Genomic DNA, 27322 nt, shown 5'->3' with positions numbered 1-27322 from the left:
TTTGTCATTGATACATACGAAGAATAAGCTACATACACAGCTAAAGACACGTTTTCAAAACAATACTGGGATCCTGCCGTACACTGAAAACACACTTGCTGTGAAGAAACTACTCACTAAGTAGGAATCGCACAAAAGACTAAGACAGCAAGGTCTGAATGTCCAAGAACAAACTTTTTCATCAAATTCTTCCAATTCCTTAGAAATAAATGCTTCCAAGCAAAGAGCTGACAACTTCTCTAACATCATTCTTATCTGATCTCTCCCGACACCCTGGGCAGACGCTAATGGCTTCGTTCCAGCTGCCACCCAAAGCTCCACTGGGCCTTTTAAGTTCATCCTGTAACCGAGACGCCTTTTCCACCTGCTTGGACTAGGGGTGCTGACTGCGGACAGGGCCGTGCGGGCCGTCCTCAGCGCTCCCCCTCTCAGGAGCAGGGTGAGCGCGAAGCTGCCGGAAGGGCATTCAGTCCGAGGACACGCCATCCTCGCTCTCCCCAAGTTCAAGGATGTTCACACTGAACTTTATACAAGTTCGAGGACGTTCACACTGAACTTTAGTTCAGATGGAAACACAGTCAGAAAGAGCCTTGCGAGTTTGGTTCTCCGCCTGCAGGGGCTCTTCCCAAAGGAGACACCCCGTTCCTGGGCAGGGCCCCCTTCCGTCTGCCCCCCACCCCTGGGTGACTGGCCACACAGGTGGGCCCCGCAGACCCCAGACCGAAGCAGGGCACCCTCCTGCTCACAGCCCCCCAGCACAGGCCACACTTCCCCCTCGCTGTGCACCCAGAAATGGACAGATCTGATCAGATGCCACTAACACAGGTGCGAGCACACGCCCCCTTAAGCCCCGTCTAAAAGCCTCTCTTCCCTGACAGCGTCACTGTCCCACAGCTGGGACGCACTGTCCTGTGTTGTCACTCTGCCCGGGCACCTGTCTCATCCCCACTCGGTGAGTCAGGCCTGACGCAGAAGCGGGTAAGCGCGCGACTCTCCTGGGGGTGGATCACACTGACCACCTCCCCAGGGTCCCTGGAACTCGAGGTCCAGGGCCCCCAGCCCCCAGCAGCGCTGAGCTGGGGAGCAGATGGCTTTGACGGACGCTGGGCAAAGGAAAGGAACACCAGGAAAGTGATCTCGTCAGTCTGGACAAGAACAACGGAGGATATTCAAGCATAAAGAACACAGACAGTCCACACACCCTAGCTGAGCAGCCCGTGCCACAAAGGTCTCTGTACCGGGGCAGCGTGCGTTTACGTAGCGGGCAACCTGACACTGTTATGTAAACAAACACCGGAACATCTTCAACTGTAGAGCGTGACGCTCACTTAGTCACAACCTGCGATAAACTACGAGTAAGAGTCATTTTCTCCGGAAGGCGCAGGCCAGGCCCTAAAGAACACGCCTGAACCGCAGTGTCAAGCGTGTGACCGAAGCGTCAGCGATTTACCTCCTAGTGAGCAGGAGCGTCCAGAAAACGACCCACGTGGGCCTTTACAGAGAAGCATTTTTCCTTTTCAAAGCCGTTCTTTCAAATAGGAAAACATACTGTAAGTACACAGTGACCAGCGGGCTACAGGGAACCCTTGTGGGAAAACTCTAGTGAGTGGTTATTTCCATTAAAGACCCCCCCAGAGAGACTAGAACAATTAACGAGAAAAACAGGACTTAAGGAGCCAGGGCAGCCTGGACACGAGGGGCGGGGGCGGGGGAGTCGTGAGGACCCTGTCTGAGCAGCGATCTGGACGCAGAGATCCCGGGGAGGAGGCAGCCGCTACAGGCAGGAAGCCCCGTCCCGCCAGACGCCGGCCCCTCGTGGCCTGACAGGGCCGGCCCTGGCCTCTGCAGGCCCACGGAGGAGGGGCTGCCCGGGGGTCTCCAGGGGCCCTGCCCCGCGCGCTGGGCGTCCTCCACTTCCGTGCCCCCGGCCCAGTGAGCCCTCTCCCAGGAGCGGGGAGGCTGCTGCCTGTGACGGACGGGGGTGCAGGGGACGGGCGAGGGGCCCGGGTCTGGGGGATAGCGGGTTTAGGGAGAGGACTCCGGACAAAGCCTCATAGCTGGGGGCCCGCCCGTCCTGCGGCGCCAAGGGCTGGCGCTCCGGCTCCCAAGACTGCAGCAGGGTCTCTTCCCCGAAGCGCCCGCGGGCCAGTCTCGTCCTGCCCGACGATCTCATCCCTCCACACCCCTCCCATCAGGCCCGCCGGACAGGGCCCCTCATCTCTGAAGTCAAGCCTCAACCTGCCCCCTCCCCGTCTCCACGTGCCCCCCACCCCCAAGGCTGCACAGAGACTCAAATCCAGGGGCCACGACCCCCTTGGGCTGTCCCCCCACACCCACCGTTGCAGCTTCTCCCGAATCTCGGGGCTCCTGATCTCGTTCTTCAGGTCCTCGAAGGTGTGGGCGGCCGACAGGTTGCAGTAGACGCGGTAGTCGTGGTAGGGCGGGATGCCGTGGTCACGGCCGCGCTGGATGTTGATGGCGGCCAGGTCCAGCGCTACCGTGTGCGCCATGGAGAAGAGGCGCTCGGTGAGCTCCGTGTTGAGCAGCTGGGACGGCACGCGCATCTTGCCCGGCACGCCGAACAGGCCACGGAGCAGCGGGTCGATGCCGCCCTCGTTCACGATGCGGAACGGGGAGAAGAAGGCCTTGTGCAGCGGCACATGGCCGTGCGCCACGGGCTGGAAGTTCTCGTCCAGCCGCTGTAGCAGCGGGTTGACCAGCGTGTGCCCGAACCGGAAGGCGGCCGTGGCGAAGGCGTTGGAGATGCCGGCGTTGGCGCCCGGATCGTAACCACGGTACTCGCCCAGCATCTTCATGCCCACCTCGCCCAGCACCTTGGGCAGCCAGTGCCGGTAGGTGATGTGCTGCACCTGCGCCCCTACCACCTTGCGGGCCTCGTGGTAGACGGTGTCGCCGTCCCAGTGCGGGTTCAGCGCCAGCAGCTCGGTGGCCACGCGGTTGTGCTCGCGGAACCACAGCGTGTGCATGCTGGTCAGGCCGAGCTGCTCGTTGGCGCGGTGGTCGCCAGCCAGGAAGCAGGGGATGGGGCTCTCGTTCTCGTCGCGCATGCACTCGGTGGGCGGCCCGGCCGCGAAGGGCAGCAGCGGCTTGCCCGAGCGCTGCACGATGCCCTGGCGCAGCAGGCCCCGCTGGCTGGCCAGGTCGCGGATGGCGCGGGCCTCGTGCTCGGAGCTGCCGTAGACGTTGGAGGCGTCGATGTACGAGGTGAGCTGGTTGATCTGCTCGCGGGGGTACACGGAGTTCATGAGCAGCGACGTCATGCCGCTGCCGCACACCGGGCTGGAGCGCACGAAGAACATGCAGCGCGCCCCGCTGCGCGCGCGCGGGTCATCAGGGGGGATGGCCACCGAGAAGCAGGGCGGGTCGCTGCTACACGTGGAGCTGCAGTGCTGCCCGTCGGAGAAGCGGGCCTGGCTCAGGGCCACCACCGTGGAGTCCAGGTCGTGGTCCAGGAACTGGCCCCACTGCATGAGCATGTGGGTGAACTGCTCGTCCGGGGTGATGGCCTCGGTGCCGATGAGGGCCGTGGACACCAGGCGGGGCATGGGCAGCGGGTGCCCGTGGTAGTGCCGGCCCGGGTCGATGCCACGGGGCGTGTTGAAGCCGTTCTCGTACACGGCCTTGAGCAGGCGCTCGAAGGCGGTCAGCGAGGCGCCCCACATCGGGTGCTGCAGGTTGTTGCAGGTGCCGTCGTGCGTCCGGTACTTCTGGTGGAAGCACATATCCGAGCAGTTGTTGACACGCCTGTGGGCCGTGCAGCCCGACAGGTTGGCGATCAGGCTCAGGTACTGCGGGGACACGAGGTCGTTGTAGTGGTAACCTGGACAGAAGGTGGAGACACACCTCAGCAGCCCGGGCACCGGGCGAGCACGAGCGCTGTCCCGGGGCCCCTGCCAGCTGGGCCTGCCGGACCAAACAGCAGCGCCGGGACCCGGCAGAGAACAAGCAGGGAGGTGAGGAAGCTCCCACAGGGAAGCCTGGGAAGGACCTGGCACACCAGCTCCCGCTCCACGCTCCCCCAGACCCGGCGCCTGGGGCTCCACACGCAGGGCCCATGCTCCCCACATGGCCGCGGGGTGGTCACCACGCATCTCGCTTCTCCCTTCGGGACCCACGCCCATGTACGTTTAAAGAAGACAGGTGGCAGCTCGCCTCTGCAGAGGACAGCGTCCCAGGCACCCCCATAGGGAAGCAGTAAAGAGACGGAGGTGACATTTCCCAGGCTGGGGGAGCAGCAGTCAGACACGCAAGCGCTGGAGGCCTGCACGAGAGAGGAGCTTTGCAGGGACAGGACACTGGGCTGCCGTCGCCACCTGGCGGCGGGCTCAGACCCGAGAGCCTGGCATCTCCCGCTTCCCCAGAGAGAAGGGCGACGCTGGCACGCCTGCTCTGTCACAGCCACCCTGAGAAGTCCTGAACGGCTGAAGGGTCAGCAAGGAAAACGCTTCCTCCTAAACACTGTCTGGGCGCTAATCCCCCTCCGGCCCTGCAGAGGCTCGGGCGGGGCCCTGCAGCGGGCAGAGGAGCGGGTGGCTTCACCCTCGCCATCTGCGCGGCACCTGCTGGGGCTCCATCAGCGTCCTCTCTAACAGCCCCAACCTGGACCCACGGCCTCCGAGGGGCTCTCCTTGGTCCAGAGGCCCCGATGGTCAGAGCCCGGGGGCCAGGACAGCACGACCACCCGTGCTGAGCACATGTCAGGTCACCGCTGGGTCTCCCATCAGACCTGGGGAGCCACAGGACTGTCCCAGCTCAAGGCAACCCGCACGTGACCGTGATCATCACAGACCCCGGACCCGACAGGCTGGACGTCGTCATGGGGAAGGGATCTGCGGGGTGTGGACCCCGCCTGGGTACTGACTCGTTCCGTTCAGGTCCACCATCAGGCCGTGCTGCACGTGCTCCTGAATCAGCTGCAGCGCCCGCTCGAATATCTCCCCGGCCCGGGCCTGCTCCACAGTGTAGGGGTCCCGTGGGTACCGGAACAAGGCCAGCAGGTCGTTCGGGGAGCGGGGCCGGCTAGCGGGTGTTCGGGAAGAAAAGGGAAGAACGGAACAGATGACTGAGAACAAAGGTCACTCGCGCCCAAAGGAGAATTATCGCTCTTAAATATTTCTGTGGCTACGTTTCTACAGACACAAGGTATCGTACCTTACTCATCCCAAGCGGAAGGCAACAAAACAAACGAACAAAACCAAAAGACACTAAAAACAAATAATTAATTACGTCAGTAGAAAAAAACACCAATATACTATCTCAGTTCAAATGCAGAAAAAACACGCTAGAATTGCCAAGATGAACAAATGCACGAAGGGCTTAGGAAATACTTTGTTTTTGCCAAGTCACTGAGTAACAAGCCAAAATAATGAGTCAAAAAATGGTTTAAATGTTCTATTTGTGAATCATAGTTCAGTTTCTACTTGGAAAGGAGCATCTTTCTGTTATCTTAACCCCCAGCAAAGTTAACACCAACACTGTTTATTGATTTTCAAATTAAAACCGTGTTTTGTTCCCATCAAACCGGTGAAAACTGCGTCCGAGAATCACCCTCTGAAGCCCCGCCCGCCTTTGCAAATACCTGTCAAACAAGTGCGTCCGCGTGGAGTTTATGGCTCTGTCCACCGTCGCGATTGCTTCAACAATGGATGAGGCTACAAATGGGTCCCCGTTCCTACTGACATCGGGAACTAGGAAATGCGAGGTCGCAAGTCACCGGAAAACGTGCACACAAGTGAGTCAGAGAATAATGTCTAGCCTCTACGTCACTTAGACTGAGGCATACTTTTCTCCAATGTTATTTCTACGTTTCACACCGAACCTTAAGTTATGTCATCACAAATTCTACGAGAAGCTGTTTTCAAACTGTATGGAAGTTGCAGACGCTTAATTTTTTAAATCATGGGATGCCCCATAAAAGGACAAGGTAGTTGTAACTTAAAACACTGAAGTTCTTCTACCAAAGCATCGCCCAACAGGGGAGGCGCTGACTCAGGCCCACCCGCCAGAGCAGCTGCCCTGCTGGGCGGCGAGTGTGGTGCTTTAATTTCCGGTGGATTCTGTGTTCCTCCCATCAGAGGTCAACCTGCCTGGGTGCTGGATCTCTGCCCGCCCACCCTCCCGAGCCTCTGCTCTCCCTTCACCGTATCCCCCAAAGGAAGGATCAGACGTTCTTACACCCAGCATGTGTGCATGTGGGCACGCACACATGACCACATGTGCACACGCATACGTGGCCATATATGCACACACAACTATACACGCGTGCACGTATGTTCACGCGCACTCAGGCACACTCGGACACACCTGACACCTCTGAAGCTACGGCTCCCTTTCTACTTTCCTCTTTTCATTCCTTTTTCACTTAATACTGACATTTTTCTAGCGTTTAGAGTTGCTAAATAAAATAACCTTGTTCCAACCAATCTTTTATCTTTATTTTTCAAAATGTCTCATGCCAGGTCACCAACAGCATGCATTTTAATAAACGGTATCCTTTGCCTTCAAAATACTCGACCTTCTAGAAAACCTGACACGGCTGATAATGTCCTTATTGAAATGTTGCCTTCACTTGGTTCTGGGATACACACCCCTCCCTCCTGGAATACATCCCCCTCCAGACTGGGACATATGCCCTCCTGACACCGATCTCAAACAGAGCCCCAATTTACTAATTTTTAGAAGCTAGTATTTTTATGTCATGTGTTAGACAAACGGACAGAACAATCTTACGTAATTGTATTACCCTAATATTTCATTACTACCAATGATTTAAACTGACTTTGTTTTTCTTCAAGCAACGATCACAGAAAAATCATCCCAAAACACTTACTTATATGCCTTAGAAAAGGGGTAACGGAAATTCACTAAAATGTTCCGGGTGGTTATTTTTGGGGAGTGGGATTATGGGTGGGAGATTATTTTTAAACTTCATGTGTAACTAATTCATGTTAAAGTAACATTATTTTTCAAGTATAAAAATAAACATTAATTGAGAAAAACACTGTTTCTAAGTCAGGAGATTCACCGATTTAATTATAATCACTTCACACTCTAATATAATGGAAAATAAGGTCATTTAACATTTCCCCCCTCAAAAAAAAAGGTTTCCAGTTTCGCCTTTACTGCTGTCTGCAGGTGCCCACAGGCTCCAGGCACCGTGCAGGGAGTGTGGAGTATGGGGTGTGAGGCGTCGGCATATAAATTAACCAGACCCAGGCAGGTCTGAGGCTCACCAGTCCTCGGGGAAGGCAGATTAGGTGATTAAAGTGGAAAAGGCAAAAACGCACATGCAGGTGGAGGATGTTTCCTGCGGGAGGAACTGGGGGATCGTCCAGAGGAGGGGCCTGGGTGTGGAGGCTCTGTTACCCGAGAACTCAGGCTTTCTGTGCCGGGGGGTGGCAGGTGAAAGCGGGGCACAGAGAGAGCTGGAGACAAAGTGCAGGTCTGGGTCGAACTGTAAGACTTTATGCAGGGACTTCCCTGGTGGAGCGGTGGTTAAAAGACTCCACACTCCCAATGCAGGGGGCCCGGGTCCAATCCCTCGTCAGGGAACTAGATCCCACACGCACGCTGCAACTGAGAGTTCGCGTGCCGCAACTAAGGAGCGCGCGAGCTGCAACTAAGACCCAGCGCAACCAAATAAATGAATAAAATATTTTTTTAAAAAGACTTTATGCCAAGCTACAGGCTGTGCATTTTACCCTGTTGGCCCAGAACACATGGAGTGTCAGAAAGGTGGAGGTAACACCTGGATGGACCAGGTGGGGGGGCTGGAGGGGATGCCCTGGGTGAGCTCTGCAGGCCGGCACAGAGCCGGGGTCCACCTGGCTCTAGGGACACCAACCAGATCCAGGGAAGGGAACGGTCCTTGATTATCTGGGGGTTTAAAATGAAGACTCAATACACGCCAGGACCGCACAAGGCCACACACACCCAGAACAGAGAGAAACAGAGTGAAGGGGCCGGGATTCTTTCACAGCAGTGACTACGTCTGTGCTTTGCCACATGGTGACCGTAAATGACATGCTGTAGAATTTGAGGGGGTTTGGGTGACCACTAAACCAACCAGGAAACCCAGAGCGAGGCAAGATCGCCAAGGGCACGACCACATCGGCCTGCAGCGCCTACAGCAGCAGGAGGAAGGACGGCTGTGCCTCTCTGGACCCCGCCCACCTCCCTGCAAGGTTGGGCTGTGCTGTCTTCAGATAACGCCCAAACCCCCAAGCTCCCTGCTCTCCTCGGTCGCCTCCGACCGCGCGGGGAGCGTCGGTGCTGCGGGCTCACCGTGCACGCTGAGCACCGTGCTGACCGCCGCCTGCCCGATCGTGTTCCGGGCTGAGCACTCGTAGCGGCCGGCGTCCGCAGGCCCCACGTCGTGGATGGTCAGGAAGCCCTCGGGGCTAATGTGGAATTTCCCGCTTTCTGTCACCTGGACCCCATCCTGCAGCAAGATAAATGGAAGAAACGGTGGGGTCAGACTGCGGAGCAGAGGCATCTGCCCTGGAGAGGAGCACCACCTGCCAGGACCTCGCTCATGGGTCCATCACGGTGGCTGTGCTGAGACCCGCCGACGCTGGCAGGAGCTCACCCGACGCCAATTCAAGGGGATGAACTTCTCCCACCTGCTCGCAAAGGACCCAGAAGAACTTAAGACCTCACTCTGGGACGTCCCTGGACCTCTGGGGTGCGCGTGCCGGGGCGTGGCCACAGACAGCAACCTTCCTGGGCGTGTACGGCGGTGGGTGGTGCGGGAGAAGCCAGGATGCCTGAGCCACACCCAGCGAGGCCGAGGCTGCAGGGCCCTGCGACCCCGCACCTCCCTCGCGGGGCGCCACTGCACGACCTCCAGTGCACGACCTCCAGGGACAAGTTCCATATTAAAACGCTTGCTTGCAATGAAACACTGATATTCATTTCTTTACTGGGCTTAATAAGAACAACAGAGAGAAATGAAACAACAGGAACCTTCTCTAGTGATTACGGGACCAAGGATCCAACAAAAGGGTTTTCTTTGCTTTTGTCACCAAAAAGGACTCGTAAAGGAGCACGTCCAAAGTCTGTCTCATTTTGTTTACACCACGGCTGCCTTCCAGCTACGGGGGGTCTGGAGAAGCAGCGGGCAGGGGAGCCACACGCCGCAGCCCTTACCTTGTTCCAGGTGATGGCGGGCTCAGGCTCCCCCTGAGAGCTGCACGGCAGCTGCACGCTGCTGCCCACCTCCACCGTCGTGTCACTGGGGATGCTGGTGAACACCGGGGTGACTGCAAGGCAAGGGACACGGGCTGACACACGTGGAGAACCCGGGAGACTCCTGATTTGTTCCAAAAGCTTCAGGCGAGCAGAGGCCCCGCCTTCGGTCCGGGCAGGCCCAGGGCACGGAGCGCTCCCGCTGCAGCTGCCGGAGCCCAGGAGCCGGACGGGACCGAGGGACGGTCCAGGGCTGCCAGCCTCCACCTGCGCGGCAGCATCTGGTCTGTCCGCACGGCTCCGGTCTGCTTGGGGCGGCCTGGGGCTGCCAAGTCCAAGCCCCCCCCACCCTTCAAGAGCTGGTGACGGGAGAAAGCAGGGGACCAGCTGATGACCTCACCCACGGGCCGCCCACTGTCCTGCCTGCTCAGCACCGGAGCAGACCCAGGCCCCGACCCCCAGGGACCCTCTGCAGGCAGCCCCCCTCCGCGCCCACCCCCCAGGCCATCACCCCTCCTGCTTTCCTCTCCCGGCTCTCCACAGGGACCCGGGGCCAGCAGGAGGCAGAACCTCGCGTCCAGGAGGACATGGGGGCCTGTTCCCGGGTCAGCCGGTGCTGCTGGGTCCGGGGCCACCTTGCTCACCCCCAGGGAAGGCAGGGATGACACAGTGACATAACGTGACCCGTGTCCCACATGCTGCACTGTCCTCACTGTCGACACGGGAGAGACAGGCTACGACGACGGCCTCGGGATGCGCGTCTGGGGGACGGTCCGTCGCAGGGAGGGGTGCGGGACCACTGCCTACCTCGGGCCTGGACTGTCAGGTGCGCGGTGACACTCTGGGAGCCGATGATGTTGACGGCCTGGCACTCGTACTGGCCCTGGTCGTGCAGGGCGACGTCCGAGATCCGAAGGGTCCCTGACGACAGGACCAGGTGCCGTCTGTCCACCGACAGCTGGCTCCCTGCAAGGTGGGGATGCACTCTCAGTGCCAGGGATACACGGACACAAGCCTGGCCTTAGAGGTGGGAGACGGGAGCCTCAGGGTCAGGCAGAACCCTCGCTGAGGGACAAAGGGGTCGCAGAGCTCGTCTTCCCCAGATCTGGCCTGGAGTCACCGTCCCGGCCTTTGTCACACACCTGTGCGTGTGCGGCAGTTCAGGGACAAATAGCACACAGACCCGGCCCCCCCGAGACTCTCCAGAGAAGGAGCAAGGGGCAGGGACCAGGGGGTCGAGGGCTAAGTAAGCAAGAGCCGGGGTGGTGTGCAGACTTGGAGACAGGGGGAGGCCGGTCCCAGGCTGGGCACAGAGGGATGGGGGTGGAAAGGGGACGAGGGATGGGAAGGCGTCGCGGGCTGGGAAGGGGATGGGGCTGGAGCTGCTTGAAGACAAGCAGCCCCCCAAGTAGGAATGAGCCTCTCCTCCCGAAAACATGGAGCTCTCCTCTCGTCCAGGTTGCTCCCAGGATCCCTGGAAATGGCCCCTCAGGGGCGGAAGGGACGGTAGTGCCCTTTGGTCCAGCGCTAGTCACCCCCTCGATTCCAGAGCAGACCCTGATGGTCCACCACCGTGGGCACCTGCCTCTCCGCAGCCTTCCCGGCCAGGCTGCTGTCACCCCCCTGGGGTGACGGGCCGGGCCTTCCCCACATTGTGCGCCCAGCAGCTTCCCAGCTAGAGAAATCGGCTGGGGTCCCACCCAAGGAGTTAACGTGGTCAAGTCACAACACCTCTTGGGGAGCAGCAAGAGAACTCTGGGAATTCAAGTGAGAAAGTCATATATACGGCACATGTGTTCTACCACCAGTTTCTAGAAGGTTCTATCTGCACATTAGTAACTCTGCTCCAGAGGCTAATCCGGTGCACACTGAAGGCGGGACCCAGACTACTCGGGAGGAGACGGGCCCGACATCCAGGCCCTCGGTGCGGACAGGTCTCCTGTCCTGTGTGTGCGGGGGTGGCCCGTGACATGACGTGCCCGCAGCTCTGGGTCACGCCGGGTTCAGCCAGCGCCGGCCTGCCCGGGGGGTCCGAGTCCCAGGAAGGGAAGGACGGAGGGAGTGGGTCACCGTCCTGCCCGACACCTCACCTCCTTTCGTCCAGGCAATGACCGGCTGTGGGTAGCCCTTCGCCTCGCAGTGGAACTCAACTGTCTGACCCTCGATGACAGCTCTGTCTTGGGGCGTCACGGTGAACTGAGGAAGCGCTTCCGGAGGGAAAGACGTTGGAAACGCAACATTTAGGAGACAGCTTTGGGTGAAAACGCCATTTTGAAGGCACACCGCCCGCCCTCCAAGAGTCCCACCAGGACCCCGACTGTGGGTGCAGCACCCCGAGCAGAGGAAGATGCCGGAAAGTGAAAAGGAAGAAACCAAACGCTGGCGATTCTCAGCGTCACACTGACAAGCGTGCAGAAGACTCTTAATCTAACAGCACTGAGGCTACAACACAGAACACAGGTAACGACCCCCTTCAGCTCCTGGAAGGGGCCTGACCTGAAGAGATTCACCTCACTCCTCAACCTAAACTAGTATTTGCAAATGGTATAAAATGTCATCTAGTGCAACTGTGCATAGTGACAGGAGTTACTTTATTATTACTGGGTGGAAAAAATTACAGAGTAATATATGCAATATAATTCCATTTTTATAAAAGCAACCACCACAATCAAAAAAGGTAAAAACCAGTGACATGACTGCTTGGTCAGAGGTGCAAAGAAAGGGCCAGAGGACGGATTAAGGACCAACTTTTAGTGACGTGGCTTCCACTGGGGACAGAGGAAGCGGAGTGGGGGACAAAGGAAGCCAGTGGGGACAGAGGAGAAGACCTCATTCTCTGCATTTCACACTTCTGTGTTGTCCCAGCGCTTCTTAACCAAAGTCCCGCTGGGCAATTTATTTGAAAACTAATAAACTCATTACAGAGTCAATTAAGGAATTTGGAAACACACAGCATTAAGTCTTAAAACTATACATATTCTCAGACCCTATGTCCAAAAATTGACCCTAAGGAAATTCCAAGACGTGTGTAAGACATACTGATTCCGTACACGCAGGCCTTGGTGAATTGGCATGCGTGCCCACATTCGCGTGGGGAACACAGCAGAAAACTAAAGCTCTGACCACCTAAAGCCTGCACTTGGAAAATAAACATATCACCAAGTCCCACCGAAGGTCAGATGTGATGGGAGAGGATGAAGCAGGACCCGGGACTGGAAGACCAGGCGGAGCCCGCGGAGGGGCTGGCTTGAGGGCAAGCCAGGGAGGCTGCAGGGAGCCGGGGCCTCTGCGTGGACGCTCTCACCTTGGACGATGATGAAAGCCGTGGCGTGGATGCTGTCCACGGTGTTGGAGGCGAAGCAGGTGTACTCGCCACTGTCCTCCCGTTCCACGTTCTGGATGTAGAGGCCGCCGGACGGCGTGATGCTCACCCGCGGGTCAGCGGGCAGGGGGGTCCGGTCGCCTCTGGTCCAGGTGATCCTTGGCGGGGGGTGGCCCGTGGCGCTGCACTCCAGGGTCACACTTTCCCCCACCAGCACCTCCGTGTTCTGGGGTTGGATTACAAAAGCAGGGCGAGCTGTCACAGGAAACACAGATTCAGAATTAAAATCCTCCAGTGTAGCAAATGTTTTTGCTTGGCGTTTCTATTTTCATGCTATTCATTCTAGCTATTAAAGTCTAAAATAAGTAAAACAGAAACAACACAATTGCACACTTTGTCTCCTTTCCTTTTTCAAGAAATGTGCAGACCGCAAAGAGGGTCCGTGGCCTCAGGTCAAACCACCATCAGCAGCCCTGACTGACTGATTCCTTCTTCAGACATGGACCAAACTCTGCAGAAGTCTTACTTTTTTTAAATTCTAAATGTATATGTCAGTCTTTTCAGTAAACCTTGCTAGTAGTTCTTACTGGTTATAGAACATTGTTTTTAAAGGGTATTTAGAACATATAGAAATAACAAATTTCCCTCATTGAAAGAAAAATACAAATTAATACTCTAAAGAGATGGTTATAATGATGATTACAATGAGATGATTTTTCAACTCTAAATCCAGAAAAAAAACCCACACACTTATCACTGAGCTTCTGTGTCGAGCACGTGAAGAAACAGAACTCTCACACGGGGGTAGCACAAGTTGCCACGGTCCACCTGGACAGAAACATGGCCACATACATCAAAACTAAAAATGCCTTCACCCTTTTACCCAGAAATTACTCTGCTAGGAATGTACCCCACAGATACCTGGTTGGCCAAAAAGTTCGTTCGGGTCTTTCCATGTTACAGAAAAACCCAAACGAAATTTTTGGCCAACCCAATATTTTTTACTGGCTTGTAAAACAATATATGTACAAAAAGGGGTTTTTATTACTGTGTTGTTTCTTCAGGCTGACATCCTGACCCACAATTTTCCAATCCAAAAATAAAATATTTTTTCATAACTTCTTTCCTTGGTCTCTCTAGCACGAGGCTACTCACAATCTCCATTTATTCCGCTTACTGTGAACATCCGCTCAGTTTGCTACAGGATTTTATATACTGATTGGGTGGGGCATTGTCCAAGATTCTGTGATGGTTCAAGTCAGTAAATGGATTACGTACCATGTGGCCCTTCTGAAAAAAACCCCCAAGTTTCCACATTTCAAACCACCTCTGGCCCAAAGGGTTTTGGATAAAGAGAGGAGACCCGTGACATGTACCCCAAAGGGAACGGGTTACACAGATGTTTCGTCTGGATAATGGGATTCCATGCCACCACCCATAAAAAGGGCAAGAGTAAGGAAGTCCCTCATATGTTGAAATGAAAGGTCTCTAACATCCAGTAAGTAAGAAGTAGCCCTGGCCTTGCAGGCACTGGCAGTATTTTCTAGAAGGAGGGTGGATGGAGGTGGGAATTACGTGGACCAGGGAAGAAGACAGGAAAGAGACTTCTCTACATCTTTTCTTGTTTGTTCATTTTTATTTTTTATTTTTAAACTACTTTATTTTTTTCTTCCAGTTTTATTAAGATATAATTGACACACAGCACTGTATACGTTTAAGGTGTACAGCATAATGATTTGACCTACATCAGTGGTTTGAATTACAGTAGTTACCAAAAGAAGTTTAGTGAATATCCATCACCTCCTACAGATACAAAAGAAAAGAAGAAGGAAAAATATTTCTTCCTCGTGAGGAGAGCTCTTCGGATACTTTTGTTTATTTTTAAACCCCACTTATCACACATCTAAGTAACAGTGGATCATAGAAAACACAGAAGTGACATTTAATGTTAGCGTTTCCAGAGGATGGCAAACTGGAGATGTGGAGCCACGTACAGGGACAAGAACCAAAGGCGAAGCCCATCGTGAGGCATTGGCACGGCCCTGCAATTGTACATGTGGCTTGTAGGACCCTTAGGAGATGGAAAGATGAGGACACCCCAGGATGAGAGCCAGACAGAAAACTCTAGGACGGGTCCCCAAAATGCTCCACCATCAGTACGAGAAAGAGAAAGTCAGCTCCTACCCCCCAGCCCCCCGCAGGGACCTCTGCTGAGTAGAAGGGAGAAATAAACCTCATGTCAGCCTTTATCAACCCAAAGTGGGCCGTCATATAGGCCTGCTGTCTACTTCACACTACGTTAGGCAGAAGGAAAGTGACCTCAGTGGAAGAGCTGAGATGCAGGAAGAAATAAAAAGAACTGGAAGTGATAATTACACGGTACAGCTAGACAAACATTAACAGCACAACATAACAACCTTTTATACATTAAAAAAACAGAACTCAGCCTAGAAACTAAGGTGGGTAGTTATATTTGAGACAAACGTAAAGACAGTAACTGTAAACGTTGATAATTTAAGAATGCACTTGAAATTTCTCTAGAATAATCACTTACAGAAAAGAAATAAGGTATATAACTTCCAAACTAGAAGTAGGAAATAGAAGATGAAAAAAAAATATTTCAAAACAAGGCAAGAAACATAGAAAAGGTTGGATAAATTGTCCAAAATAAGAGGCAGAATTTATAAATCTGAATTGCTAACCACAATAAATGTATATGGACTCGTTTTTAAAGTCAGTGTGAGTTTTTTAAAAAAACTCTAGCTCTATGCTGTTTACAACAAACACCCAAAATATACTAATATAGAAAAAGCTTCAGAAATAGAGTCACAGGGCTTCCCTGGTGACGCAGTGGTTGAGAATCTGCCTGCCAATGCAGGGGACGCGGGTTCGAGCCCCGGTCTGGGAAGATCCCACATGCCGCGGAGCAACTGGGTCCGTGAGCCACAACTACTGAGCCTGCGCGTCTGGAGCCTGTGCTCCGCAACGAGAGGCCGCGATAGTGAGAGGCCCGCGCACTGCGATGAAGAGTGACCCCCCACTTGCCACAACTAGAGAAAGTCCTCGCACAGAAACGAAGACCCAACACAGCCATAAATAAATAAATAAATAAATAAAATAAACCCCAAAAACCTGTAGGTTATTAAAAAAAAAAGAAAGAAATAGAGTCACAGATATAAAAAACAAACTTGTGGTTACCAAGGGGGAAGGGAGGGGGAGGGATAAATTAGGACATTGGGACTGACATATACACACTACTATATATAAAACAGATAACTAATAAGAACCTGCTGTACAGCACAGGGAACTCTTTTCAATACTCTGTAATGACCTATATGGGAAAAAAAAATCTAAAAAAGAGTGGATATATGTATAGGTATAACTGATTCACTCTGCTGTACATCTGAAACTACTGCATTGTAAATCGACTATACTCCAGTAAAAATTTAAAAAAAAACGTAAAAAAGAAAGGTTCAGAGCAAAATGATGGGAAAAGTATAGTTGACAAACACTAATCAAAAGAAGTAGGTTGCATCCATATAAAATCAAACTAACCTTAAGGCAAAAAGCATTAATAATCAAAAGTTTAGTTCATGAGGAAGATTAAAAACTGCAAACTTATATGCCCCTAATAATAGCTTCAAAACAGATAGAGTACATTTAGCCCTTTGTGACTCATGGAGACTTACAAATGGGTCCATTATCATTACCTACGTCACGGTGTTGGCAAACCTCTGTAAAGGGCCACAGAGCATATTGTTTGGGCTTTTCAGGCCTAAATCTTTGCATGTGATTATGTTCCAATAAAAATTAAGACATTGAAATTTGAACTTCATATAATTATCATGTATTCTAAAATATTACTCTTAAGTTGTTCACATAAAAATGTAAGACTTTTTTTTTTTTGCGGTACACGGGCCTCTCTCTGTTGCGGCCTCTCCTGTTGCGGAGCACAGGCTCCGAACGTGCAGGCCCAGCAGCCATGGCTCACGGGCCCAGCCGCTCCGCCGCATGTGGGATCCTCCCGGACCGGGGCACGAACCCGTGTCCCCTGCATCGGCAGGCGGACCCTCAACCACTGCACCACCAGGGAAGCCCAAGACACATTTTTACTTCAAAGATCTTGGAAAAACAGGCAGTGGTCCAGGTTTGGCAGCCCCTAGTCTAGGCTGGCAGGCTGCCACTGGCTGACCCACTCACTCTGCAGTGACATTCCAGTCACGGACTGTAGGAGACCCTCCCTGTGCATTTTAGGGAGCAGTGCCGACATGCACAGACTAGTGCACTAAAGAAGGCTCTCGTGCCCGAGAGAGAAACAAAAATTCAGATCAAAAGGGGTTAGATTTGGAACTCTCCGGCCACAGAGAGATTTTAGTATTCCCAGCTAGGAATCAATTATTCTGCTAACACAGCAACTTTGCTAAGGATATGCACTGTTTATGCTCTATTACTCCCTTTTGTCCTCTGACATATACCTACAGAACTGCACCACTCTGTTCAGTATTTTGTGGGTTTCCCTGTGCCTGACAAATGAAGCGCAAGCCCCTCCTGTGACCGGGAGCTCCAACGTGTCTGTGGTAGGTTCACAGCCATGTGACTTTGCAAAGATGCTGGGCGCCGTGTCCCACTCGGGGAACATGGGGTTAAAGGGCTTTGATGTGGCTGCGATGTATGCGCTGCACTCCCCCGAAGGGAAACCCGACAGCTGGGAACTCTCACTCATCAGTAAACCTTGACTGTGCCTATGCTGGGGTGAACCAAGTGATACGAAGGTCTCGTACTAGGAATCTAATCAAAGAAACCCACAAACCACTTAGCTTGGGATTGAGGGTACTGCAATGCCCTGAACGATAAACCACGAGGGAAACACAGACCCTGGCCCACCTACACGACAATGACACAGGCCCATGGAGGCGGCCTGGCCACCTGTGCTCTTCCAGCAGCCACGGGGGATCAGGCCCACCCTGGGCTCTGCTCCAAGGGCCACAGCTCCTCTTCTGACCAAGGCTCCAAAAGTCAACACTTCGACAAGGGCGGGGTCTGTAACCTGGTGGGACCCAGGCCAATCAAGGCCACAGCCGTGCTGCCTTTGGCTCAAACAATCTTTTCAGTTCAGGTGCCAATATTTTAGACCTGGGAATTCTGCATACAAATTCAGATTTCTGGCTTCTTTTAAAACAGCCAAAGCCCTTAGCACAAGAGAGAGCCCACTGCCAACAAGTGAGAGGAGCCCCTGGGACCAGCGTGAGTGGGAGGTGTCGGGGGACGGGGCACGTGTCTGCCCAGGTGTCCACAGCTCCTCCGCACTGTGCTCCCAGCAGCGCCTGTCTCTACTGTCCACTCTGAGTGGCCGTCCTGGATCAGGGGTTGATGGTGGACCAGGGCAATGGTTGGGGGTCACCTATGACCCTGAGCCGACCCTGCTGCGGCAGCTTAAACGGGAGACCTTGGTGTTTGTCTTTTACCACCAGGTGCAAACAAAGAAGGGAGTGGACCGGGAAGAAGGTGGGCTCTAAGTGTCTGAGTGAGCACTCAACGTACCTGGAGACCCGAAGTACCTGAGGGTCACCTCCTGCGTCTTTACCTCTCCGGCCACGTTTTTCGCCATGCACTGGTAGATGCCCTGGTCTGTCTCCCGCGTGTTCTGGATCATCAGGGTCCCATCGTCCAACAGGTTCAAGCGGGAGTCCGTCTTCATGCTCAGCTCGTTACTGGAAAGACAGACCTGGCAGGCTCAGGCTCTGAAACAAGGAAACACCTGGTCCCCCGCGGCGGGCTTCTGTCCTGGCGCGGAGGCCCCAGCCTGGAGGCATGCAGCACCTGGAGATGCGGGGCCTTAACTCGCCTTCCTGGAAACTTTCCTTCCCAGCAGGCTGACTTACCGGCATTTCTGGAAAAAGTGTTTATGCACTGTGTTTATTTGCATCTGTGATTAACTCACATATTCACTTTTATTATTTACATGTTCAACCTACAAATGTTTCAAAGTGGTCCTCGTTCCAAAGGGAAAAAATGAACAGAGTGGAAAAAATTCGCAGGAAAACTTTCCCTTCGTTTCTGGCAAATCCATTCGAGGCAAAGGGGTAGAAACATTTAAGTTATTAAAAGTGGAAGATTACAAACGTCCCCAGAACAACACCGCCACTGTTCGAGGGATTTCCCAGGACCCCTCTCAGAATCCAGGTGCCCACAGGCTACAGACCCGGCCGCGGGAGGCGCTGTCCGGTTCCCCGCCCTCCTCCCTCGTGCTGTGCTCCACCTGCACCAACCACGCCGCCAAAACTGGCATCTCCGTCCTTCACGAGCACTTCCGGACGGAGGCAACAGGCCTCTCAGGCCCCATGCGTGAGGCTCTTCCTGACGTGGCCCAGTTTTCTCCCACAGACACCGTGAGCCCCGGGGGAGGCTGGGCTGCTGCAGATGGGCCCCGGGGCGCAGCCGTGCACCAGACGCCGGCCTGGGGCCTTGGGTCTCCCTCTGCCGTGACTGGCTCTGCGATGTTAACTCTTAGCATCAAAGTGTTGACTTACAAACGTGGGTGTGACCACTCACGAATGCAGGTGTGCTGGCCTTGAGCGAATCTGTGCTTCTCTGCCTTTTGAACGCACACTCCCCAAAGGAAGCTCTCCCGTGTTCGCTCTGTAATTTACCTCTTGCCACCCTCAGAGCTGTCCCAGATCCCAAGGCACCGGGGACAGGCCAGCATCTCACGTTCCCCACACAGCTCTGGCCCCGAGCCCAGCGTCAGCTGCGCTAGGTCGACGACGAAGTCAGGCCTAGAACCACTCCATGCCTCCGTGGCAGGTGCATCTCGGGTGACCCCCCAGGCTCGCTGCCCTGTTCTCCTGTGCAAACACCGCTGGACTCGAGAGCTGGTGTCAGGGGCCCATCTCCTCTCACCATCGCGACTAAACCCAGCCAGGGGCTCTACGGGCCACACTGAACCCACAGGAGGCTCTGTTGGTGAGTGAGCGCAGGCGGGGTGCTAGCGTTTACAGCAAGCACGGGGCAACGACGACAACGTGGCCTCCCGCGGAGGTTTCCTGCCCAGGACTCGGTTCAAAGCGGATGCGTGCAGGTGCCGCCCTTCAACCCAGACGACCCTTGGTGGTCTGACCCCCGGGCCCCGCGGGGATCTGACCACACCCCCCCATACCAAGATGCTTGTGGACAGAAGGCGAGGCCTGGTTTCCGGAGACTAATCAGGTGCACAGGAGCGAAGTGCATGCGTTCACCTCACAGGGTCTCCCTGAAGATGCCACCCGCAGGGAGGGCCCTCCCTCACCTCCTTGGGACGCAGGGACCTCAGCCCCGGTTCCGTCCCCTTCCTCTCCCCGGACGGGGGTAACTGCCCCTTCCGTGATGACCGGCCTCGCTGACCCGGACCAAGCCCGGCAGAGGGTGACTCGGGCCGTGCGCCTCGCAGAGGCCGGGATGTGCCTGGCGGCGACTTCAAAGCAGGAAGGTTGCCCAGAAAGCACTCCCTCCTCCTTGCCCTCCTTCCAGGGAGGAGGGTCAGGGCGGGCGGACTGGCCGTGGCTCACGGGCAGCTGCATGCAATGGGACCCGGCGCCCCCGGCGGCCCGTCCGGAGCCACTTACTTGTTTCGGAGCCAGATGATCTCGGGCTTGGGGTTGCCCTCAGCCCTGCAGGTGAAGAAGACGGTGTTGCCCAGGGTGACGTCTGCGTCCTGCGGCTCCGACGTGATCCGCGGCCTTTCTGCACCAAAAAGGAAAGCAGGCCTTCCTGGTCTTAAACCGTCACGTGACAAGAACCTAGAGCAAATCCCTTCTGTTCGAGACAAAACCACTCCCACGAGAACGGCGGGGGGCATCTCCACGGAGAAGATGGTGTTAGAGCCGAATTACACAGCATTGCCAGCATCTGAGGTCCACCCGCTGAGAACCCTGGCAACCGGTGGCGCTGAGCCTCTGACAGACAGAGCACCGGCTGACGACCTCAGTGGGCGCTCCCCCCGAGAGCCGGACACTCGTGAGCCAACAGTTTTAGGGAATGAAAGGACAGACAGTGGCACTTTTCAGCTGAAGCCGCCACGAAGGCAGAGGCTGTACAGGTGCGGCCAGGGGCTCCCAACCGCGGGACCATCTCAGTGTGGGGTTCCCACTGCAGTCCCTACGGCCACCCAGTCACTGAGCACAGAGAGGCATCCCTCCTGCACTCCAGCTGCTGGGTGACTGTCCTCTGTGTCCTCACAGCAGGCTGGACTGGTCACCTACTAACCAGGAAACTCAGACAGCTGACCCCTCTCAGCCCAGATGTATTCACTGACCTGCCACGTGCAAATGCGTGTGCTCCTGTGTGTGTACATGCGTGCACGTGCCTGCAAGTGTGTGCACAGTGCCTTCACAACACCTGGCATCTTAAACAGCCACAAAAGGCCGTCTGCGTGTCTATTACTGCACAGCGTCGACAGGAAACCCCTCGGACTCACCACCGGCCACATTAACCCCCCGAGGCCGCGCTGCTCCCGTTTCCACTCCCAGGCGCCCTGCTCCCCATGCCAGTCTGGACACTGCGGCTCCCTCTGCTGTAGCCGAAGGACCCCCAGCCCCACCGCTCATCCCTGGTGCCACACTCGCCCACTCGCCATCCTCTCTGACGTGCTGAATTCGGGAACGTGGAGAAAGCTCTGCTTCTCCATTCTGTCTCCAGGAAGAGGCAATGGTGCTGAAGGAGCTGGAGGAAGGACCACCCTCTTGAGCGCCCCCCAGTGACCCTGAGTGACCGGCAGCAACCGAGGACCTGCCAGGACACTGAGGGCAGAGGCATCGTCCCCAGGCGTCCCGCAAGGCCCCGGGAGTTCAGAAAGTTCAAGGCACCACCGCCTCGGTCACCCCAGCCTGGCCCCTGTTGACAAGGTCGGAGCTGGGCTGGGGTGGGGTTGAGGAAGGAAGGTCCGCTCCTCCCCCAGAAGAGAGGTGGGCAGAACCCAGGCCGACTCAGGAGGGCAGCCCCAAGGTGGGCACAGGGAAGTGAACCTGTCGTGACCCCCGAGCAGGTCCAGAGGGCAGAGGGCAGAGGGAGCAACCTCCCCCTCTCCACCCGTCCTTTGCCCAGGAAGCTGACCCTAAGGAGACAGTCTGGAGAACGGGGTGCACACAGCACAGCACTGCTGCCCACCCTGAGGGACCCCTGCCAGCAGAGCAGCCCTTACAAAGACGCGGGCACGACGCGCGGAGGCCACAGGGTGGCCCTGGGACTGAAGTCAGCCACCTGCACACACTAGAGGCAAAGGAGCCTGACTGTACGGGGATCGCTCGTAAAGTGTTACAAACAGCGACGAGTGAAGTTACATAACTGCGGGGGGGGGGGGTTACTGTGAAATGGAGTGACCTTCGAAGTAATTAATTTTGTTTTCAATATTTGAAAATAATAACGATGCTCTGGAGAACCTAATTTTAGCACCACCTCCCCCCACCCCCGCAAAAGTGCTAAACTTAAAAGAAAAGCTGGATTCCTTGGGCGTTTGTTTATCAGGAAGATGCGTCCGGCGAGATTTGGCTTCACTCCTTTTCTTGTGTTTCTTCGTGAGGCACTGCGTACGCGCAAGCGGTGCACAGGTGCGACAAGCCAGACAAACTCGGCCTACGGCCACTGGGCGTGGCCACCACCCAGATCCAGACCCAGGAGGCTGCCGGCTCCCAGCCAGCAGCCCTGCGCCCTCCCCCAGAAACCGCCCCCGCCCCCGCCCCCCAGCCCCCCGTGGGTCCTGCCGGCCAGGCAGCTGCAGCCTCTAAAGGCAGAGGCCTGGAAGGAGCAACAGGTAGTGGTGCATTTCAGGTGCCTATTTTTTTTGCAGGGAAACCTGAAAATTAAACCCAAGTTTATTACCAGACAGTTTCTTACAGGTACTACAGAGACGGGCTTTGTAAAGCAGGGTCCGGTCAGGCCCCACCCAGACCTGATCTGTGGGTCAGCCAGTGACAGCTGGAGACAGGGCTGCACACGCTATGCTCTCTGGACACCAATGCGGGCTTGGGTCCCGGGACTCACCACAGTCCAGCTCCTCCGGGGTGATGGCGGCCACCGACCGCCCCTGGATGCGCCTGGGGTATTCACAGGTGGCCGCTGCCTGCGCATTCCCCGACCGGGCGTAGCTCTTCAGCAAGTCCGCCAGCCACAGGATCTCACAGTCACAGTGAAGCGCGTTGGAGTCCAGACGCCTACGAGGAGGAAGCCGCCGCCAGTGAGACGGGGGATGGGCAAGGGCTGACCCGGGCCAGGGAGACCCGAACTGACCAGCAGGGACGGGGCCCGCAGACAACACAATCTGACCCGGTCCTGCCCGACCAAGGGACCCAGCAGAGATCCACACTCGGCAGAAGGAAAAGCCCGAGAGCGGGGGAAACCCGAGTAACGCAAATAAAGGGTGGGGAAAGGAGTAATCAAATACTGTCTATTTTAGGTTCAAGACCAAGGGACAGACACGTGCGGGACGAGTCCGGGAAGTTTCATGAAAAGCACAAGACAGGAGCCTTCGTAAAATCAGTAATGCAGAAATCCCCACCACCCGGAACTACTCCCGAACTCTCACCACCACTGGCGCTGCGCCATCATGTACTACCTCACTTAACCCTTAAATACGCCCTAAAGGACAGTCAGCCCACAGGGCGCAAACCTCAGCTGCTGAACTAAGTGCCGGGAGAAAGTGCCCCACGGGGCTGGACACATCCGTCCCAGCAAGCGGAACAGGCAGGGTGTCATCTCCTCCCTCGGAAACGATGACCATTTATGCAGCAAAGCACGAGGTAAGGAGTGTAACGGGGGGACGTGAACCAAGAGCGAGGAGGTGGCAGCAGGGCCGGCCCCGTTCAGAGGGAGCTCCCCGGGATCAGAGCCGAGGGGCTGCCCTCGGGCGTCCACTGAGCTCACACCTGCCGGCCAGTGCTCCCCAGGGAGGCGGGCCCGTGACGGCCCACCTCCCACTTGCATTTCTCCAGGATGCTGGCTCGGAGGGGGCAGCAGGCAGAACTGGCCCTCTGTCTGGACAGCCAGCTCCGATGAGCACGTCCCGCGGAATCCATAGGGTTCAACGCAGACATGACAGAACCTCCCCCCCGCCGATTCCTCAGGTCAGCAGGCCGTGGGGGACCTAGAACCTTTCCGGCACCCGCTGACCCCAGAGCCCCTCTGAATAAACGGCAGGACCTCTGTGCTCAGGACGGGCCCTAGTGACAGTGGATGAGCAGGTGTGTGACCCTGGCCAGCGGCCCCTGGGCCGAGCGGCCAGAGCAGGAAGCCCCCGACTGCACGCTCCCCTCTGCCGTCTGGTGGGGAGGGGGAGGTTCACTGGGGCCGAGAAACCTAGGGTTTCACAGGCCGAGCAGATGCAGAGGGCAGTGCTAGACCATGAAAAGGCCAAAAAGGAGGCAGAGACGGAGAAGGACCTTTCCAGCCTTCCGTAGACTCAGGTGACCCCTTCCAGCCTTCTGTAGACTCAGGTGACCCCTTCCAGCCTTCTGTAGACTCAGGTGACCCCTTCCAGCCTTCTGTAGACTCAGGTGACCCCTTCCAGCCTTCTGTAGACTCAGGTGACCCCTTCCAGCCTTCTGTAGACTCGGGTGACCCTTTCCAGCCTTCTGTAGACTCGGGTGACCCCTTCCAGCCTTCTGTAGACTCGGGTGACCCTTTCCAGCCTTCTGTAGACTCAGGTGACCCCTTCCAGCCTTCTGTAGACTCAGGTGACCGCTTCCAGCCTTCTGTAGACTCGGGTGACCCTTTCCAGCCTTCTGTAGACTCGGGTGACCCTTTCCAGCCTTCTGTAGACTCAGGTGACCCTTTCCAGCCTTCTGTAGACTCGGGTGACCCTTTCCAGCCTTCTGTAGACTCAGGTGACCCTTTCCAGCCTTCTGTAGACTCAGGTGACCCCTTCCAGCCTTCTGTAGACTCGGGTGACCCCCACGTGCCCTGAGCTCGTCTTGGCAACTCCTGGCAATTTCTTTCCTACCCTCTCTCATCTACCAAACAGGCAGTGTTTCTCACCTGCCACCCTAGAATGCAGTTTTTAGTTTGGCTAGGGATTTCTTTATCCTATAAAGAAAAAAATCGTAAATAGTGAGGAAACTGTGTCTTACTTAACTCAAGAGAGAAACAAAGGCCACTCTGGGCCCAGGCCTGGTAATCTGACTTTTCTATCTCTTTCTTAAGTCCAGTTCATTGTACACTCTCAGTAATACCTAACTGAAAAACAATGGCCTTGAAGAGCTCGGAGAAAAACACACAAAAGATGTCAGATAGCTTTCTCCATCAGCTATTATAAGAAATTACTCAGTGTAAAGATAAATTATTTTTGGAGATCTAAGAATGGACAGAATTCAGTTATGTGCATGCCTAAATAAAAGGAATGCAATACAGTTGGGATTAATTCTAGGCCAATTTTATTTCCACCAGTACAATGTGTAACATGGAATTAAAGATATATTTGAGGAATTTAAAATTGATTTTTAAAAACGTCTTCCTGTTGCCACATTCCTCCAAGCCAGCTCGGTCTTGGTTCGGCGTTCTGACGGCTTAATCCACCCTCCCTCCCTAATTCATATCCAGGCTGTGATGAACTCTGCTTTGAAATACCCAGTAAAAGGGGTCAGGTAAATGCATATGACGTGGAGAAATTATTAGTCTTTGCTGAAAAGACAGCATAAAGGGTTATTATACTTACAATCTTTTCATAGATTCCAAGTGATTAAATGTTCCCGGAACCAAATGTGTAATTCGGTTGTTATGTAAAAACCTGTTGAAAGAGGTGATAAACGACAGCAATGCTTTAAAATACTTTCCTAGACGTGCAGACAAGTGTACAAGCAGATAAATAACTCAGCTTTCAGAGAACATCCCCGTGACCGCCTTTGTTTCGTATACATGAATTTGAGAACAATGTTCTTTAGTACAGAAATAACTACATTGTTTTCTATTTTATCACTATTCCCACTTCTGCACTGTTAGAGGAGAGCACAGATTTCCTACTGAGACGTTTCCCGGTTGCTTGAACAGACAGAGGTGTTCTTTCTGTTACGGGAAATGGACAGAGCCACGGGCTCCAGGACCCGCAGGGAAAGAGGGGCAACCAACACCACTTACAGCCTCTCCAGCTTCGGCAAATGCTGAAATGACTCTGGGTCCAACGTTTCTATCTGATTAAAGTGCAGGTATCTAGAGGAGTTTTTAAACATGGGAAAAAGAAACAAATTTTAAACCATTTTATACTTTTTATAGATCTATAGGGTTTTGCGGAAAACATTTGTTCTCTAAGTCATTTCAAATACACACGTCAATAGATAACTCTCTAGATCTCCTACATTGTATGGAAAACAAACGCAGTCATCAAATAGGAAGATTAAAGACAACAGAAAACTGGGTGCAGACTTTAAATGATTGACTGGACAATACGACTAAGGGTCAAGCACACCGACCGGGCTTCCTCCCCACCCAGCGGGGAAAGCCAGGGACACTCAGCTCTCCAAATACATGGACCTTTCTAGAAAAAAATCAACATGATCTTCATTACACCACACACGCAGGTACGTGAATGCCTTCATTCCAATCTTTTAATTTACAAACGGATTCAGGAGACTTACACTTCAAGGTGACATTGGGTATATTGTTTTTCAGCTACAGAAACAGCAACTACAGAAGAAACCTGGCCCTGAGTTAAGCGAAATAATGTATTTCCTCAAACGTCCTTTAATTACATCGACCATCCAGAGCTTATACTTCCGTTTCTTTCCGCTTATACTTCTTTCTTGCCGTTAAGTTACACATTTTTTTGTAAAACTAATTTCTTCTCATTGTCTTGCATACCGCCTTTCCCACTTTGAAAATTGGTGGGCTTTTGCCTTAGAAATACACGGAAGCCCCCTCTAATCGGTGCCCGTGCACCTGCCACACAGGTGTGTGGAGCCCCTCCTGCCACACAGGGACCTGGCCCGACACGCCAGGCTGTGTCTTCACGAGACGCTGGGACCAGCAGGGTCACAGCACAAACCCACGCAAAGGAGAGCTCTCTCCACACTCCCTCCACCAGGTACAGCCTTTCACTGACTTTCTGAAATGATGGAACCTCAGGGTCCCTCGCCCTGTCCTGTCGGTGTCCGGCCTGCCCTGGGCCAGCTCGCCGGGAGAACCACCGTGGTGACCACGCGGCCTCAGAGCTGCCCACCGTCCTCCGCGGGCAGGCAGCCTGGTGGGGGCTGGGTCTGTGCCCACCGCCCTCCCTGCGAGGGTGGGGGCCTGAGGGCAGGATGGCGGGGGCAGAAACGCCCCGTCCTGACTCTGCAGGACATGCACTTCCAGCGGCCACCGTGGAGCAGCCTGGGGCCACCCCATCAAGCACAGACACGGGGAGCAGACGCGCTCAGCCGCGCTGCTCCGGAGACCGCGGGCCGGCCGGCCGGGTCTGGGGCGAAGCCAAGGGAGGGAGAGAAGGGAAGACACGCCGGTCCCAACCTGATGCTGCTTAAAAATCCACGTGCCGACAGCCAGGGGGAGGCTGACCGGACACGGGTGCTGCCTTGAGGGGCTCAGGGTTCACAGGCTCCCTGGGCTGTGGCCCCTCTACCGATGGTGGAGGAAAACGGGCTGAAGGCAGGAAGGGAGCCCCCAGCGCCGCCCACGGTCCCCGCCCCTGCCCGCGGCCAGCCTCTCAGGGAGCCCAGGTGAGCCTGCTGGACGGGGCGGGTCTCACGCGCGGCCTAAGGAGCCTGTCAGCGCCTCCGGGTTAGAGACCAGAGCTAAGGACACACTTTGGGCAGCCAGCCGGCCCAAGGCTGCAGCCCG

The 27322-nt window shown here is 55.1% G+C and overlaps 1 protein-coding gene across 7 annotated transcripts in view; it reads right to left on the bottom strand.

The window, feature by feature from the left end:
• The window catches only part of PXDN (peroxidasin), a 66364-nt gene that overhangs the window by 8724 nt on the left and 30318 nt on the right, over positions 1–27322 (bottom strand). For 6 of the 7 annotated variants that reach the window (XR_004521699.2, XM_033838063.2, XM_033838064.2 and 3 more), the window contains 13 exons: positions 25628–25699; positions 25209–25280; positions 22544–22713; positions 20131–20248; positions 18071–18240; positions 12512–12784; positions 11298–11414; positions 10015–10173; positions 9169–9281; positions 8305–8461; positions 5600–5708; positions 4883–5040; positions 2338–3841 (listed from right to left, as the gene is read on the bottom strand). Coding sequence is in view for 6 of the 7 variants with exons in the window: in XM_033838063.2 (XP_033693954.1) it covers positions 2338–3841; positions 4883–5040; positions 5600–5708; positions 8305–8461; positions 9169–9281; positions 10015–10173; positions 11298–11414; positions 12512–12784; positions 18071–18240; positions 20131–20248; positions 22544–22713; positions 25209–25280; positions 25628–25699 (3192 nt within the window). In the remaining variant the exon portion in view is untranslated. The remainder of the gene's footprint in view (positions 1–2337; positions 3842–4882; positions 5041–5599; positions 5709–8304; positions 8462–9168; positions 9282–10014; positions 10174–11297; positions 11415–12511; positions 12785–18070; positions 18241–20130; positions 20249–22543; positions 22714–25208; positions 25281–25627; positions 25700–27322) is intronic. The other variant, XM_033838066.2, reaches the window with a different exon arrangement.

The sequence above is a fragment of the Tursiops truncatus genome, chromosome 14 (genome assembly GCF_011762595.2).
Source record: "Tursiops truncatus isolate mTurTru1 chromosome 14, mTurTru1.mat.Y, whole genome shotgun sequence".
Lineage (NCBI taxonomy): Eukaryota > Metazoa > Chordata > Mammalia > Artiodactyla > Delphinidae > Tursiops > Tursiops truncatus.
The sequence above is the reverse complement of the archived record's forward strand: the minus strand, read 5'-3'. Positions and strand labels throughout refer to the sequence as shown.